The sequence below is a fragment of the Salvelinus sp. IW2-2015 genome, linkage group LG6.1 (assembly GCF_002910315.2).
Source record: "Salvelinus sp. IW2-2015 linkage group LG6.1, ASM291031v2, whole genome shotgun sequence".
Classification (NCBI taxonomy): Eukaryota; Metazoa; Chordata; class Actinopteri; order Salmoniformes; family Salmonidae; genus Salvelinus; species Salvelinus sp. IW2-2015.
This window is the reverse complement of record NC_036845.1, coordinates 13,942,169-13,956,869: the sequence shown is the minus strand read 5'-3', so window position 1 is coordinate 13,956,869 and position 14,701 is coordinate 13,942,169. Positions and strand designations below refer to the sequence as shown.

The following is a 14,701-nucleotide window of genomic DNA, read 5'->3' as shown; positions in this document are numbered from 1 at the left end:
CTAGCCTCTCTACACTGGCTTCCTGTTAAGGCAAGGGCTGATTTCAAGGTTTTACTGCTAACCTACAAAGCATTACATGGGCTTGCTCCTACCTATCTTTCCGATTTGGTCCTGCCGTACATACCTACATGTACGCTACGGTCACAAGACGCAGGCCTCTTTACTGTCCCTAGAATTTCTAAGCAAACAGCTGGAGGCAGGGCTTTCACCTATAGAGCTCCATTTTTATGGAATGGTCTGCCTACCCATGTGAGAGATGCAGCCTCGGTCTCAACCTTTAAGTCTTTACTGAAGTCTCATCTCTTCAATAGGTCCTATGATTGAGTGTAGTCTGGCCCAGGAGTGTGAAGGTGAACGGAATGGCACTGGAGCAACGAACCGCCCTTGCTGTCTCTGCCTGGCCGGTTCCCCTCTCTCCACTGGGATTCTCTGCCTCTAACCCTATTACAGGGGCTGAGTCACTGGCTTACTGGTGCTCTTCCATGCCATCCCTAGGAGAGGTGCGTCACTTGAGTGGGTTGAGTCACTGATGTGATCTTCCTGTCCGGGTTGGCGCCCCCCCCTTGGGTTGTGCCGTGGGGAAGATCTTTGTGTGCTATACTCTGCCTTGTCTCAGGATGGTAAGTTGGTGGTTGAAGATATCCCTCTAGTGGTGTGGGGGCTGTGCTTTGGCAAAGTGGGTGGGATTATATCCCGCCTGTTTGGCCCTGTCCGGGGGTATCGTCGGATGGGGCCACAGTGTCTCCCGACCCCTCCTGTCTCAGCCTCCAGTATTTATGCTGCAGTAGTTTGTGTCGGGGGGCTAGGGTCAGTCTGTATATCTGGAGTATTTCTCCTGTCTTATCCGGTGTCCTGTGTGCATTTAAGTATACTCTCTCTAATTCTCTCTTTCTCTCTCTCTTTCTTTCTCTCTAATTCTCTCGGAGGACCTGAGCCATAGGACCATGCCTCAGGACTACCTGGCCTGATGACTCCTTGCTGTCCCCAGTCCACCTGGCCGTGCTGCTGCTCCAGTTTCAACTGTTCTGCCTGCTGCTATGGAACCGGACATGCTACCTGTCCTAGACCTGCTGTTTTCAACTCTCTAGATACAGCAGGAGTGGTAGAGATACTCTGAATGATCGGCTATGAAAAGCCAACTGACATTTACTCCTGAGGTGCTGACCTGTTGCACCCTCGACAACCACTGTGATTATTATTATTTGACCCTGCTGGTCATCTATGAACATTTGAACCTCTTGGCCATGTTCTGTTATAATCTCCACCCGGCACAGCCAGAAGAGGACTGGCCACCCCTCTTGGCCTGGTTCATCTCTAGGTTTCTTCCTAGGTTCTGGCCTTTCTAGGGAGTTTTTCCTAGCCACCGTGCTTCTACACCTGCATTGCTTGCTGTTTGGGGTTTTAGGCTGGGTTTCTGTACAGCACTTTGTGACATCAGCTGATATAAGAAGGGCTTTATAAATACATTTGATTTGATCAAAACACATGGTGAACCTGAAACATCACTAAGTAACAGCTCCGTTGGCACAAATTTAACCAGACAAATCAATATAGGTTACGATCTAGGTTCTCTCTGCATCTCCTATCAATTATAAATCATCAAATATGTTGTAGAATGTTATACATTAAAAAGGAATGTTTGAATTATACAAGGAAAACAAGGGATGGTAGACATCCCAAGCGAGAATAATCTGATCTGGCCTGGAATTAAACCAGGGTCTGTAGTGGCGCCTCTTGCACTGAGATGCAGTGCCTAAGACCACTGCGCCACTCGTTAGCCCTTATAAAACAGTTGAACAGGAATTCGGAAAGTACTTCAAAACTAATTATTGGCACTTGCAAAAGTATTCATACCACTTGGATTTATTCACATTTTGTTGTTACAAAGTGTGATTCAAATGGATTTAATTGTCAACAATTTACACAAAGTACTCTAATGTTAAAGTGGAAGATTTCTATCTATTTCTTTTGAAAGATTGATCGAAATTAAATAACTAAAATATATTAGTTGCATAAGTATTCAGCTCCCTGAGTTTATAGTATGTATTGACACTGTTGGCAGCGATTATAGCAGTGAGTCTTCTTGGTTAAGTCTCTAAGAGCTTTACACACCTGGATTGCGCAATATTAGCCCTTTATTCTTTTCATAATTTTTCAAGCTTTGTCATGATGTTGGGGATCATGGCTACACAGCAATTTTCAAATCTTGCCATAGATTTTCAAGCAGATTTAAGTCAAAACTGTAACTTGGCCACTAAGGAACATTCATTGTCTTCTTGGTAAGCAACTCCAGTGTAGATTTGGCCTTGTATTGTAGGTTAATGTCCTGCTGAAAGGTGAATTCCTCTCCCAGTGTCTGTTGTAAAGCAGGCTGAAGCAGGTTTTCCTCTAGGATTTTGGCTGTGCTTAGCTCCATCCCGTTTCTTTTTATCCAGGAAAAACTCCCCAGTATTTGCCGATGTCAAGCATACCCATACCATGATGCAGCCACCACCGTGCTTGACAATAAGGCGTCAGGTACTCAATGATGTTTGTGTTGGATTTGCCCCAAATATAACGCCTAGCGTTTAGTTTTTTTTGCAGTATTACTTTAGTGCCTGCATACAATATGTATTTTTTTGAATACTCTGTATATTTGTATTAATATTTTCACTCTGTCATTTAAATAATTATTGTGTCACGACAATATCAGTTTTCTCCCATCACAGCCATTAAACTCAGTAAGTATTTTACAATCACCAATGGCCTCATGGTAACATCCCTGAAGAGTTTCATTCCTGTCCTGCAGCTCAGAAGGACGACTGTATGTTTAATGTATCTGGGTGGTTTAATACATATTCCACAGCATAATTAATATCTTGACCATGCTTAAAGAGATGTTCAAGGTCTGGTTTGATATTGTTACCGATCTAGCAATCACTGCCCTTTTATGAGGCTCTTGAACGGCTCCCTGGTCTTTGTAATTCAATACTTGACTGAGGGACCTTACATATGTCGTATGAGGAAGGGTTAGTTATAAAAAATAATCATATCAACCCCTCCATGTAACATATTCTGTGATTTGTTAAGCCTGAACTAATTTATGCTTGCCTAAACAAACAGGCTGAATGACTATATTTTAGTTATCACATTTGTATTCAGCTTATGTATTTATTTATTTTTCTTCCACTTTGACATTAGAGTATTTTATAACACATGACAATTAAATACATTTTAATCCCACTTTTTAACACAATAAAATGTGAAGAAATACAAGGGGTATGAATACTTTTGCAAGGCACTTATAGTGTACTTGATCACTCACAAGCAGAGTTTAACGAAACATTTAATCAATGCGGGGCCTCCCGAGTGGCGCAGTGGTCTAAGACACTGCATCGCAGTGCTAGAGGCATCCCTACAGATCCGGGTTCGATCCCGTTCAATCCGGGTTCGAGACCCATGAGGCAGCACACAATTGGCCCAGCGTCGTCCGGGTTAGGGGAGGGTTTGGCTGGCTGGGATGTCCTTGTCCCATCGCACATTGGTGCGGCTGGCTTCCGGGTTAAGCGAGCAGTGTCAAGAAGCAGGGTTGTGTTTCGGAGGATGCTTGGCTTTCAACCTTCGCCTCTCCCGAGTCTGTACCTTGGCTGCATTCCGAACACTTAATAGACACACCCTATCTCCTCAGCCCTCAAATGAAGTGGACACTTCTGATGATGTATCATGGCGTCTGACGAGTATACACGCAGGGTGAGGGAGGCAGGAATGTTTTTTAAATGGACCACCCTTGGCCAGAAATTCGTCACTCATTCATCCAGCGATGATTGTGTTTTCAGCCACCGGTAACTTGTGGGTGCTTTATATGCTCTACATTCAATTATGATTGCATTATATTAAATATATAATTATTAATATACACCTACAAATTAGCAAATTAATTAGCTAACTAGCGTTAGCCTGCCTAGCTGGAACTTCTGAAGGACATTTTTTTATTTCTACAATTTCAAAAACATAACCAAACAAAAACATTCTTTTTACGAGACGTGTTTGTGCCTTCATGTGCATTAATAGCACAATTTCTAATTTACAGTATTTGCATTCATTTTTACTTACACTTGTATGTTGACTTCTCCATTGATGTTGTTTTTAAGTTTTCGCTGACTTTTCTTAGCGGATGTACAATCGTTGCGAATTGAATTATGGGAAGTTTCAGGCCCTGGATTGAACATAATTATACATTCGCAAAGCCAACTAAAAACGAGGGCTGAGGGCCTTACGTTGCAAACTTCCCTTACTTGGCTAATTATTTGGACCACCCGCCAAGATGGCAACAGGGATTCCCACAAGGGCATAAGGCGAGGGTAAGTGGACGAGGGTGTGTCTTTTTAGTCAAATCAATGCTTCAATTTAAAAACAACCAGGTGTATTTTGAATTAATATACTAAAATCACAATTCAAGCGTTTCAAATTGAAGTACAGTTTTAATGAGTGTGTTTAAGTTTAAAGATATTGAATATATAGTATACTAAAAGACTGAAAAACAATTAATTTAAACTATACTTTTAATAAGTGTATTGGAGGTTGACGATAGTATATTTATAGTATACTAAAAGCTTAAAAACAATTAATTTAAAGTACACTTTTAATAAATGTGTAATGATAAGCGTAATGATATTATATTTATAGTATACTTAAGATATACAAGAGAAATCTCGTATTTGATGCTTATTATTAGAATATTTTGTATATTTAAGTATACATTTTTTGCATGGGACGTTAATCAGCAAATGTTAAGATCTTGGATTTAATTCAAGATGTTAGATTGTGTCAATCCAAATGATTTCCTGGGTAAAAATATAGCATTTTACGGTCTGAAAAATGTCAATCTGAGACGTTATCAATATACTGTATTTATGTCAATTATCAACAGAAGACTATATGTTCCTTCAATAGCATAGCCTATAGAGTTATTGAAACAGATAACAGTATAATTCATTGTTTTGCTTGTAGCAGCTCTTATTCTCTTTAGCTATTCAAAAAGGATCCTTACAGTTTACATTATAATATTTTAGTCAAAGTTAACCATGTCTGAGTTTATGTGCAGGAGGGTATGCATTGCTGAAGTTTATGTAGCCTACACATGAGACATGACCATAAACGGTTCAATTTAACCGTTTTGCATCAATTTCCAGACGATAAATATACTGCAGAATACCTTACCTCTATATCAGTGTACCAGTTCCACCTTGTGTTGCCTTCTCAGGGTTCTTATTAAAGTCATGTGTCTTTTTTCTGATTAAGGATTAGTTCACATAAATAAATTGTTAAAAAGACATATTGATCAGTTCCAGGATGTTGTAAGAGACATGAGAAGGGACGGTGTATATCGAGCCTGCAGATAGTCATGTTATTCTGATACAGAATTTACTGTTGTACAACAGAGGCATCTGGTGGTGACACTGACTATCTGATAGTGACTTGTTACTGAGGCCTTTGGATCTATTTCCATCACCTCAGTTGCCCATTTAAAATCATAAGAAGATGTTGCTCTTTGGGGGTTGTAAAACCATTAACACAGAGTCCATGAATTAATCTTCATGATCATTTTAATGTGATTGAGGAAAATAATAAGGGTTATATAATTCTATCACGTGAAAACATTTAATGTTGATAGAAAAAAAAAAAATTATGAGCAGCATTCCTTGCATTTCATCAAACATAAAATAATGCCCTGAATCAACTTAAAGTTAAATGTGTTGAGGTATTACAGTTCTGTATAACCATATTACTGTGTAGTTTATTAGCAGAAATGTAATTATCAAAATGTTCACTGTTACAGTAACTGATGGAAATATTGCCTTCTCAAAATGTAGAAGATATTCTTATTCAACTTGCATGCAAATCAAATACGGATTTTTGGGGGGGGTCAAATTGGTATGAAGACATTGAAATCAATAAAAGGGAACAAAATAAATTGCTATGCTTCCAACTAACATTAGTTACTATAGATTAGACACCTTATGTTACCCCCAGAATAAGAATTATGTTTTAACTGTACCTTAGACCTACAGTGATAATTAAGATATTATTAGTGATAGTTAGTATTTTTCAAATGAACTGACTTCACCAGAAGTACAGTAGATAGATCAACCAGGTGTATATGTTTTTTTAAATTCTTCTCGTAGACAAGGAAACAACAGAGGAATCATTCAAAGTTATCTTTCAGTGGACCATTTTGAAGAGGTTCTGGTGGTTCTGGTGGTTTCATGTGATTTTGGAGGTGCACTGGCAGAGGGCGGGACACCAGGCGTACACCAAAGAATTGCTGCACCCGGCTTGTTTTTTCATGGCGGCACAGTTGGCATACTTGTTTACGTAAGGACAGGGATTGGCTGAAATGAAACATGAGAAGAAACATTGGCAGTCAATTCATTGCATATTGACAGTTTACATTTGGCGATTATTGTACATTGAACCGTGTGAACATGTTTTTAAAAGGCATCACTAACATTGCTGGTAAGATTTTAGACGGCACGCATGTGTTTTCATCCTGTCTGATACTTACTGCAAAGCTTATTTTCGCAGGAGTCGGGGCAGTCAGCACATGTAGCTCCTTCCTTGTATGGAGCCACTCCTTTGTAGTTTCCCCTGTTAACCAAAGTATTGAAATYATCGCTGGATGATGCCTACCTTCCACTACRAGTTACAGTAAATAGGGTGAAATTGTACACAGGTGTTAGGTGCATTTTGGGTGTGATTGGTGCAACATACGCTCTYTAGTATTGGCATCCATAGAAGTAGACTGAGCCAGGACACAGGGCCACACCACAGCCAACCTTGTATGAACTGTTCCAAACCACCTATATGAAAGGAAACACAGTTTAGTGTTATCAGAGTTTCATTGGCYAATAACCATAATGACACTTGTCGGTAACTACACACCTCTCTGACTACCATACAGCATAGCAAATCAAATCCCATTTTCTTGGTCGCATAAACATATTTKGCAGATGTTATTGCAGGTGTAGCACAATGGTCCATAACAATATACAGTATACAAAATGTTAAGAACGAAGAACACCTGCTCTTTCCATGACATAGACTGACCAGGTGAATCCAGCTGAAAGCTATGATCCCTTATTCATGTCACTTGTTAAATCCACTTCAATCAGTGTAGATGAAGGGGAGGAGATCGGTTAAAGACAGATTTTTAAGCCTCGAGACAATTGAGACATGGATTGTGTATGTGCCATTCAGAGGGTGAATGGAAAAGACAAAAGATTTAAGTGTCTTTGAATGYGGTATGGGAATGGGGTCTGGTGCCAGGTGCACCAGATTGTGGGATATTGGTGCCAGGTGCACCAATATTAGGAAGGTGGTCCTAATGTTTGGTATACTCAGTGTATGTACAATACAATGACTGAAATTGCTACCAAAAGAAATGTCAATAAGTTAGTCATCTATTTTGTWAGTATCCTCCTTTGCTGTCAACAGGTATATGCGATTAAATATCCCTGAAAATATACGTGACAGAATATGAACTGTAGTTTTGGTGTGTGTTTCCTATCTGACCCTAATTAGTGGTGGACAAAAATYCCCCATAGTTCATTGCGGGTCCACTATACAGTGTTAAGACTGTATATTGTTGTTGCTGTGCACTCTGTTTTGGGTGTGGTCGAATCTGTTCAGAAAGTATGTTTATTTCTCTATCGGTGTTTGTTTATTCAAATTTGACAGCACATGTATTACTTTGAAAGTTATGCCGCTGCAGTTGTCTTTGATGTGTTTGGAGAGACGTTATTGGGGGTCCAAGCAGTATATTMAAACTGTCCTCCATTAAGGTGACTGTTTAAGTTAATACATTTTGTATTTCTAAAATAGTTAGTGTTTGTGTAGATGCAGTGGCTAACTGCTGTTTTCTTTCATGCAGAAGTTGTGTGTCACTGTTTTCGGTCCGTTGTGAACATGGTCAGTTGTCTCTGTGGAAGCACTGTAGATATTTAGAAAATGATTGAGCTATCCAGTGAAAGGAACGGAGSTGTGTTTTCGCATTGTTTTACTGTACATTTTTTAAACAAGCAAACTTATACCTGATTCATTAAACTTATTGTTCTTTTTTTATATCGGCCTCAGACTGTTTCTCTATAAATGGGCCTATAGAACCTGTGATTTGATCAGATGTTGCACAGTGCCTTTGGAAAGTATTCAGACCCTTTGACTTTTTTGTTGTTGTTAGGTTACAGCCTTATTCTAAAATTGATAAAATTGTTTTTTTCGCCTCATCAATCTACACACAATATCCCATAATGACAAACCAAAAACTTTTTCTTTTTTTTTAATTTTAGCAACGTTATCAAATAAGAAAAACTGATATCACATTTACATATGTATTCAGACCCTTTACTCAGTACTTTGTTGAAGCACCTTTGGCAGCGATTACAGCCTCGAGTCTTCTTGTGTATGACGCTACAAGATTGGCACACCTGTATACTGCAAAGATAGCCTGCAGAGTTCTGTTCCTACTATCCAGGTCTGTACCCAAGCAATTTGAACTTCTACTTTTAAAAATCCACCACTAAAAACAAGTCTCTCACCGTTGCCGCCTGCTATAGACCACCCTCTGCCCCCAGCTGTGCTCTGGACACCATATGTGAACTGATTGCCCCCCATCTATCTTCAGAGCTCGTGCTGCTAGGCGACCTAAACTGGAACATGCTTAACACCCCAGCCATCCTACACTCTAAGCTTGATGCCCTCAATCTCACACAAATTATCAATGAACCTACCAGGTACCACCCCAAAGCCGTAAACACGGGCACCCTCATAGATATCATCCTAACCAACTTGCCCTCTAAATACACCTCTGCTGTTTTCAACCAAGATCTCAGCGATCACTGCCTCATTGCCTGCATCCGTAATGGGTCAGCGGTCAAACGACCTCCACTCATCACTGTCAAACGCTCCCTGAAACACTTCAGCGAGCAGGCCTTTCTAATCGACCTGGCCGGGGTATCCTGGAAGGATATTGATCTCATCCCGTCAGTAGAGGATGCCTGTTTTTTTTAATTAAATGCCTTCCTCACCATCTTAAATAAGCATGCCCCATTCAAGAAATTTAGAACCAGGAACAGATATAGCCCTTGGTTCTCTCCAGACCTGACTGCCCTTAACCAACACAAAAACATCCTATGGCGTTCTGCATTAGCATCGCACAGCCCCCGTGATATGCAACTTTTCAGGGAAGCTAGAAACCAATATACACAGGCAGTTAGAAAAGCCAAGGCTAGCTTTTTCAAGCAGAAATTTGCTTCCTGCAACACAAACTCAAAAGAGTTCTGGGACACTGTAAAGTCCATGGAGAATAAGAACACCTCCTCCCAGCTGCCCACTGCACTGAGGACAGGAAACACTGTCACCACCGATAAATCCACTATAATTGAGAATTTCAATAAGCATTTTTCTACGGCTGGCCATGCTTTCCACGTGGTTACCCCTACCCCGGTCAACAGCACTGCACCCCCCACAGCAACTCGCCCAAGCCTTCCCCATTTCTCCTTCTCCCAAATCCAGTCAGCTGATGTTCTGAAAGAGCTGCAAAATCTGAACCCCTACAAATCAGCCAGGCTAGACAATCTAGACCCTTTCTTTCTAAAATGATCTGCCGAAATTATTGCAACCCCTATTACTAGCCTGTTCAACCTCTCTTTCGTGTTGTCTAAGATTCCCAAAGATTGGAAAGCAGCTGCAGTCATCCCCCTCTTCAAAGGGGGGGACACTCTTGACCCAAACTGCTACAGACCTATATCTATCCTACCCTGCCTTTCTAAGGTCTTCGAAAGCCAAGTCAACAAACAGATTACCGACCATTTCGAATCCCACCATACCTTCTCCGCTATGCAATCTGGTTTCAGAGCTGGTCATGGGTGCACCTCAGCCACGCTCAAGGTCCTAAACGATATCCTAACCGCCATCGATAAGAAACAATACTGTGCAGCCGTATTCATTGACCTGGCCAAGGCTTTCGACTCTGTCAATCACCACATCCTCATCGGCAGACTCGATAGCCTTGGTTTCTCAAATGATTGCCTCGCCTGGTTCACCAACTACTTCTCTGATAGAGTTCAGTGTGTCAAATCGGAGGGCCTGTTGTCCGGGCCTCTGGCAGTCTCTATAGGGGTGCCACAGGGTTCAATTCATCAGACGAGAGAATCTTGTTTCTCATGGTCTGAGAGTCCTTTAGGTGCCTTTTGGCAGACTCCAAGAGGGCTTTCATGTGTCTTTTTATTGAGGAGTGTCCTCTGTCTGGCCACTCTACCATAAAGGCCTAATTGGTGGAGTGCTGCAGAGATAGTTGTCCTTCTGGAAGGTTCTCCCATCTCCACAGAGGAACTCTGGAGCTCTGTCAGAGTGACCATCGGGTTCTTGGTCACCTCTCTGACCATGGCCCTTCTCCCCTGAGTGTTCAGTTTGGCCGGGCGGACAGATCTAGGAAGAGTCTTGTTGGTTCCAAACTTCTTCCATTTAAGAATGATGGAGGTCACTGTGTTCTTGGYGACCTGCAGACATTTTTTGGTACCATTCACTAGATCTGTGCCTTCACACAATCCTGTCACAGAGCTCTACAGACAATTCCTTCGACCTCATGGCTTGGTTTTTGCTCTGACATGCACTGTCAACTGTGGGACCTTATATAGACAGGTGTGTGCCTTTCCAAATCATGTCCAATCAATTGAATTTACCACAGGTGGACTCCAATGAAGTTGTAGAAACATCTCAAGGATGATCAATGGAAATTGAGCTCAGGTGCATCCTGTTTTCAAGTCTCATAGCTAAGGGTCTGAATACGTATTTAAATAAGGTATTTCTGTTTTTCGTTTTTAATAAATGTGCAACATTTTCAAAAAAACTGTTTTCGCTTCGTCATTATGGGGTATTGTGTGTGTGGAGGCAGTTGTTTTATTTAATCCATTTTAGAATAAGACTAACYTAACAAAATGTGGAAAAAGTCAAGGGGTCTGAATACTTTCTGAAGGCACTTCATGTCATAATATATCTGCACAAAAGATGAATGGTACCTGTGTGTAGTGTCCGATGGGTTTACCATTGAGAGATCCATTGGGATAGGAGTAATCTCTGACCTCACTGTGCCAGGCTGTAACTACTGCAGTCCAATTCTTAGAAGCGGAGGACGTGAAGAGGTTCTCACCCATTTCGTAGTCTGTTCATAAGTAAAGCATGCGTGGAAAAGTTTACTATATACTGTAGGTGTGTAACAGTGAAATGAAACTGGAACAGTTGACTAAAATGTATTTGAATGCAGGATTTAAGATGTCAACAAATATAAGATACCAGGTAAGCTACCATAGTCATTGGTGATAAGAAATCATGACATTCAAAATATATTTGATCTTAAGATTGCGCACACATTGATACCATTGCAGCGAAAGTCTTGAGTTGCATGAATCAATAAAATATATTTGTCTTAGTTTGCTCTACAGCAGGGGAAAAACAGGAGATGTKCAGGAGAGACAAAGGGGAAACCGTACCGCCAAGCATGCGACTGCTGGGTGGGCCATGAGCCATGGAGCAGGTGTRAACCCAAGCCTGAGCACTGGCCGCTGCCTCCTCGCTCCAGTTCTGCAGATCAGATACAAACAGCTCTAGAATAATGCCATCCAGAAGACTGACATCCACATACTAGTGTCAAWGGAGTATTTTGTGGCCACTGTATTTTCTCTACCTGTACATAAACTAACCATATAGGTTTACCATAGGGCTGCTCTATGAATTACATATCAGGGATTATATTCTTTACGYTGGATTTTGGGGGATACTATGTTGTAAACATTGATTCTGAGGTTGTTACTGATGGAAAGTATATGAATCATGAAAGCATACCATCTTGAGCATGTCTCTAGCAGTTGGCGTAACCGCTCTCCGGAATGCGTTGTGCTGGTTAAGGATGTCAGCCTGAACTACTGTGCTGTCTGGGCAAATTTCTATACATACACACACACACACACACACACATTATATTGTGGGATTATATGCACATTACTTACCCCACAGGTAAATTCTTCACTAAACCATAATACAAAGCAACTATCAACGTATTGATTATGAGTCCCAAATCAATCCACTTTCTTTTGAAAAACAGCACGTGATGAATAAACATTGTGTGTGATGACTAAATCCAGTTGAATTAGTTTAGAATCATGTTGGTAGAGCATAGTGAAAGCACACACCGTTTGCAAAGTCTTCACGTTTTGCTGCATGAAATTGAAAGGGATTTTTTAAAATGATCCTACAGTACAGATCTCAACAACCTACTTCACCTTTCTGAAGTAAAATAAAGTTATAGAAAATGTAAACACACAACAACAAAAAAACWAAGGTGCTTTGTTTTTGCGTATGTCTTCACACCCCAGAGTTAATACTTGGTGGAGCAGCCATTAAATATGTAAATCATTTAGAATACCATTCTACCGACTTTGCACAACACTTAGGGCAGCATATGCCAATTATGTTTRGTCAAAATTGCTCAAGCTCAGTAAATTTGGTTGGGTATCATTGATGGAAAGCATATTTAAACCTCTTTTCAAGCAAGTCCAGACCACTCGGCAACACAGCACCTTGGATATCCATTCAGGTGTGTCTCACATAACATTAGGTATAATTGTCTCACTGAAAAATACAACTCTATCCCAGGGTTTTCAGAAGACTGAGGAGGGTTTCTTTTGTCAATGTTTACCTGGGCTTTGCGGCTTTCATATTTATTTTGAAATTGACAAACTCCCCAGGGGCTGCAGATGACAAGCAATACCTATAACATCTATAACATCTGCCACCATAATACTAACCCTGAGGTAGTTTTTTTRCCTCAGGAAAATTATAAKTATTTTAATGCCAAAGACACACCTGAGTGGCTTTCCAAGAGGTGTTTACTTGTTCCTGAATGATCCAGTCTCAATCCTGAATTAAGACCTAAATCCATCTAAAGTCTTCGAAAGCCAAGTTAAAAAACAGATCACTGACCATTTCGAATCCCACCTTACCTTCTCCGCTGTGCAATCCGGTTTCCGAGCCGGTCACGGGTGCACCTCAGCCAGGCTCAAGGTACTAAACGATATCATAACCGCCATRGATAAAAGACAGTACTGTGCAGCCGTCTGGAACGAATTGCCAAAATCGCTGAAGTTGGAGACTTTTATTTCCCTCACCAACTTTAAACATCAGCTATCTGAGCAGCTAACTGATCGCTGCAGCTGTACATAGTCCATCTGTAAATAGSCCACCCAATCTACCTACCTCATCCCCGATACTGTTTTTATTTACTTTTCTGCTCTTTTGCACACCAGTATCTCTACTTGCACATCATKATCTGTTCATTTATCACTCCAGTGTTAATCTGCTAAATTGTAATTATTTGCTCCTATAACCTATTTATTGCCTACCTCCTCATGCCTTTTGCACACACTGTATATAGACTTTCTTGGTCAAATCTTATTCAAAATGATTCAATGCTTTAAGGGCTGCCAAYGGTGCTTCAACCAAGTATGAACTCTGGGGAGTCAAGACATATGCAATCAAGYCATTTTCAWTTAATTTAGAATTGATTTGGAAAATGTTCTATAAAATGTTCCACTTTTAAAATCTGGAGTAGGTTGTGTAGCTCTGTTGGGGAACATATGAAAATGAATGGCRTTTTAAATGTTKAGGCAGCAAAATGCGGAGACTGTGCAAGGGGTGTGTAGACTTTCACTGGGCACTGCGTTAGAATGTCCGTAAGGCATTGTACTTACTTGACTGTGGGCACAGCAGTAGGAGATGGCTCAAGGGAAAGAATGAAAAGCTTTCAGAGTAAGACCTTTCATAAATACTTTAACATGTAATTGGCCTCACATCTAATGTACTGTTTCAGATTACATATGTGGTTTTCTTTTCAGTAATTAGTAGGAGTACTTACCACATTGCACGCAGAGTACACATCATGCAGTGTCAGGATGCAAACCAATAACGCAAACATTGTGCCTGAAATCCGGGAGAGAGAGACTGCACCTATCTAGAATAAGAATCCACATGATCAGTATGGAGTACCTTGCCTTAGCTGACCTGTTGTCAGAACCTTTGCACAACTGTATGATAGCATCTATTGCATTTTTGTTACCGTATTTTAACATCAACTTATGTCTTTTCTCACTAACATATTCACATTGATAGCCATAAGCGAAAAAGGTACTAAACAATAAAAATAMYCAGTCCTTTGAGAATCAAGAGACTAGCCTTTGCACATCACGGAGACTGATCATATTTTAACTTGCATMTTCTCGAATAGTTAATGCTGTAAAGATCTGTAKTTCTTGCAGAGCGAAGAGGCTTACCTYCTCATGGGTCTTCAAGAGGTTGAGTGTCACTTGGTGCTGTTCTTTTTCCTTTTATAGGGCCAACGCCGGGGCTGTATTCGTGACTGTGGTAGGCTCACCTTTTTTTTTCACTACTAATGATGCAGAGGCTGTCAATATTACACAATGGATGCAGAACAACAATGCATCCAGAAACCAGCATTGAGAAGCTGACAGAAGTAAATATGAATTTGTAAGCGCATGGGGTGTAGTTTCTCCACTCTGCAGGCTTCCACAAAGAAAGGAGAAGCGCTCTGTAAATACTAGTGTAAATAAAAGAACCATTATGGATGGCGTTGACTGCATATGAGTGGATGCAT

At 40.7% G+C, this 14,701-nt stretch overlaps 2 protein-coding genes across 3 annotated transcripts in view; both read right to left on the bottom strand.

Annotated features, from left to right (window-relative positions):
• Window positions 1–4,300, bottom strand: part of LOC111965143 (inactive phospholipase C-like protein 2) — a 64,723-nt gene extending 60,423 nt beyond the window's left edge. Inside the window, exon 1 of the mRNA XM_070444014.1 lies at window positions 4,093–4,300. The gene's annotated coding sequence lies outside the window, so the exon portion shown is untranslated. The remainder of the gene's footprint in view (window positions 1–4,092) is intronic.
• A 1,267-nt stretch (window positions 4,301–5,567) lies between these two features.
• On the bottom strand, window positions 5,568–14,454 carry LOC111965148 (cysteine-rich venom protein ophanin-like). 2 transcript variants are annotated; one of them, XM_023989167.2, is given in 8 exon segments: window positions 5,568–6,371; window positions 6,545–6,627; window positions 6,751–6,839; window positions 11,055–11,197; window positions 11,526–11,616; window positions 11,878–11,978; window positions 13,942–14,041; window positions 14,361–14,454. In XM_023989167.2, coding segments are annotated over 7 exon segments (699 nt in total). In that variant the 5' UTR covers window positions 14,006–14,041; window positions 14,361–14,454; the 3' UTR covers window positions 5,568–6,243.
• Between the last annotated feature and the right edge of the window lie 247 nt (window positions 14,455–14,701).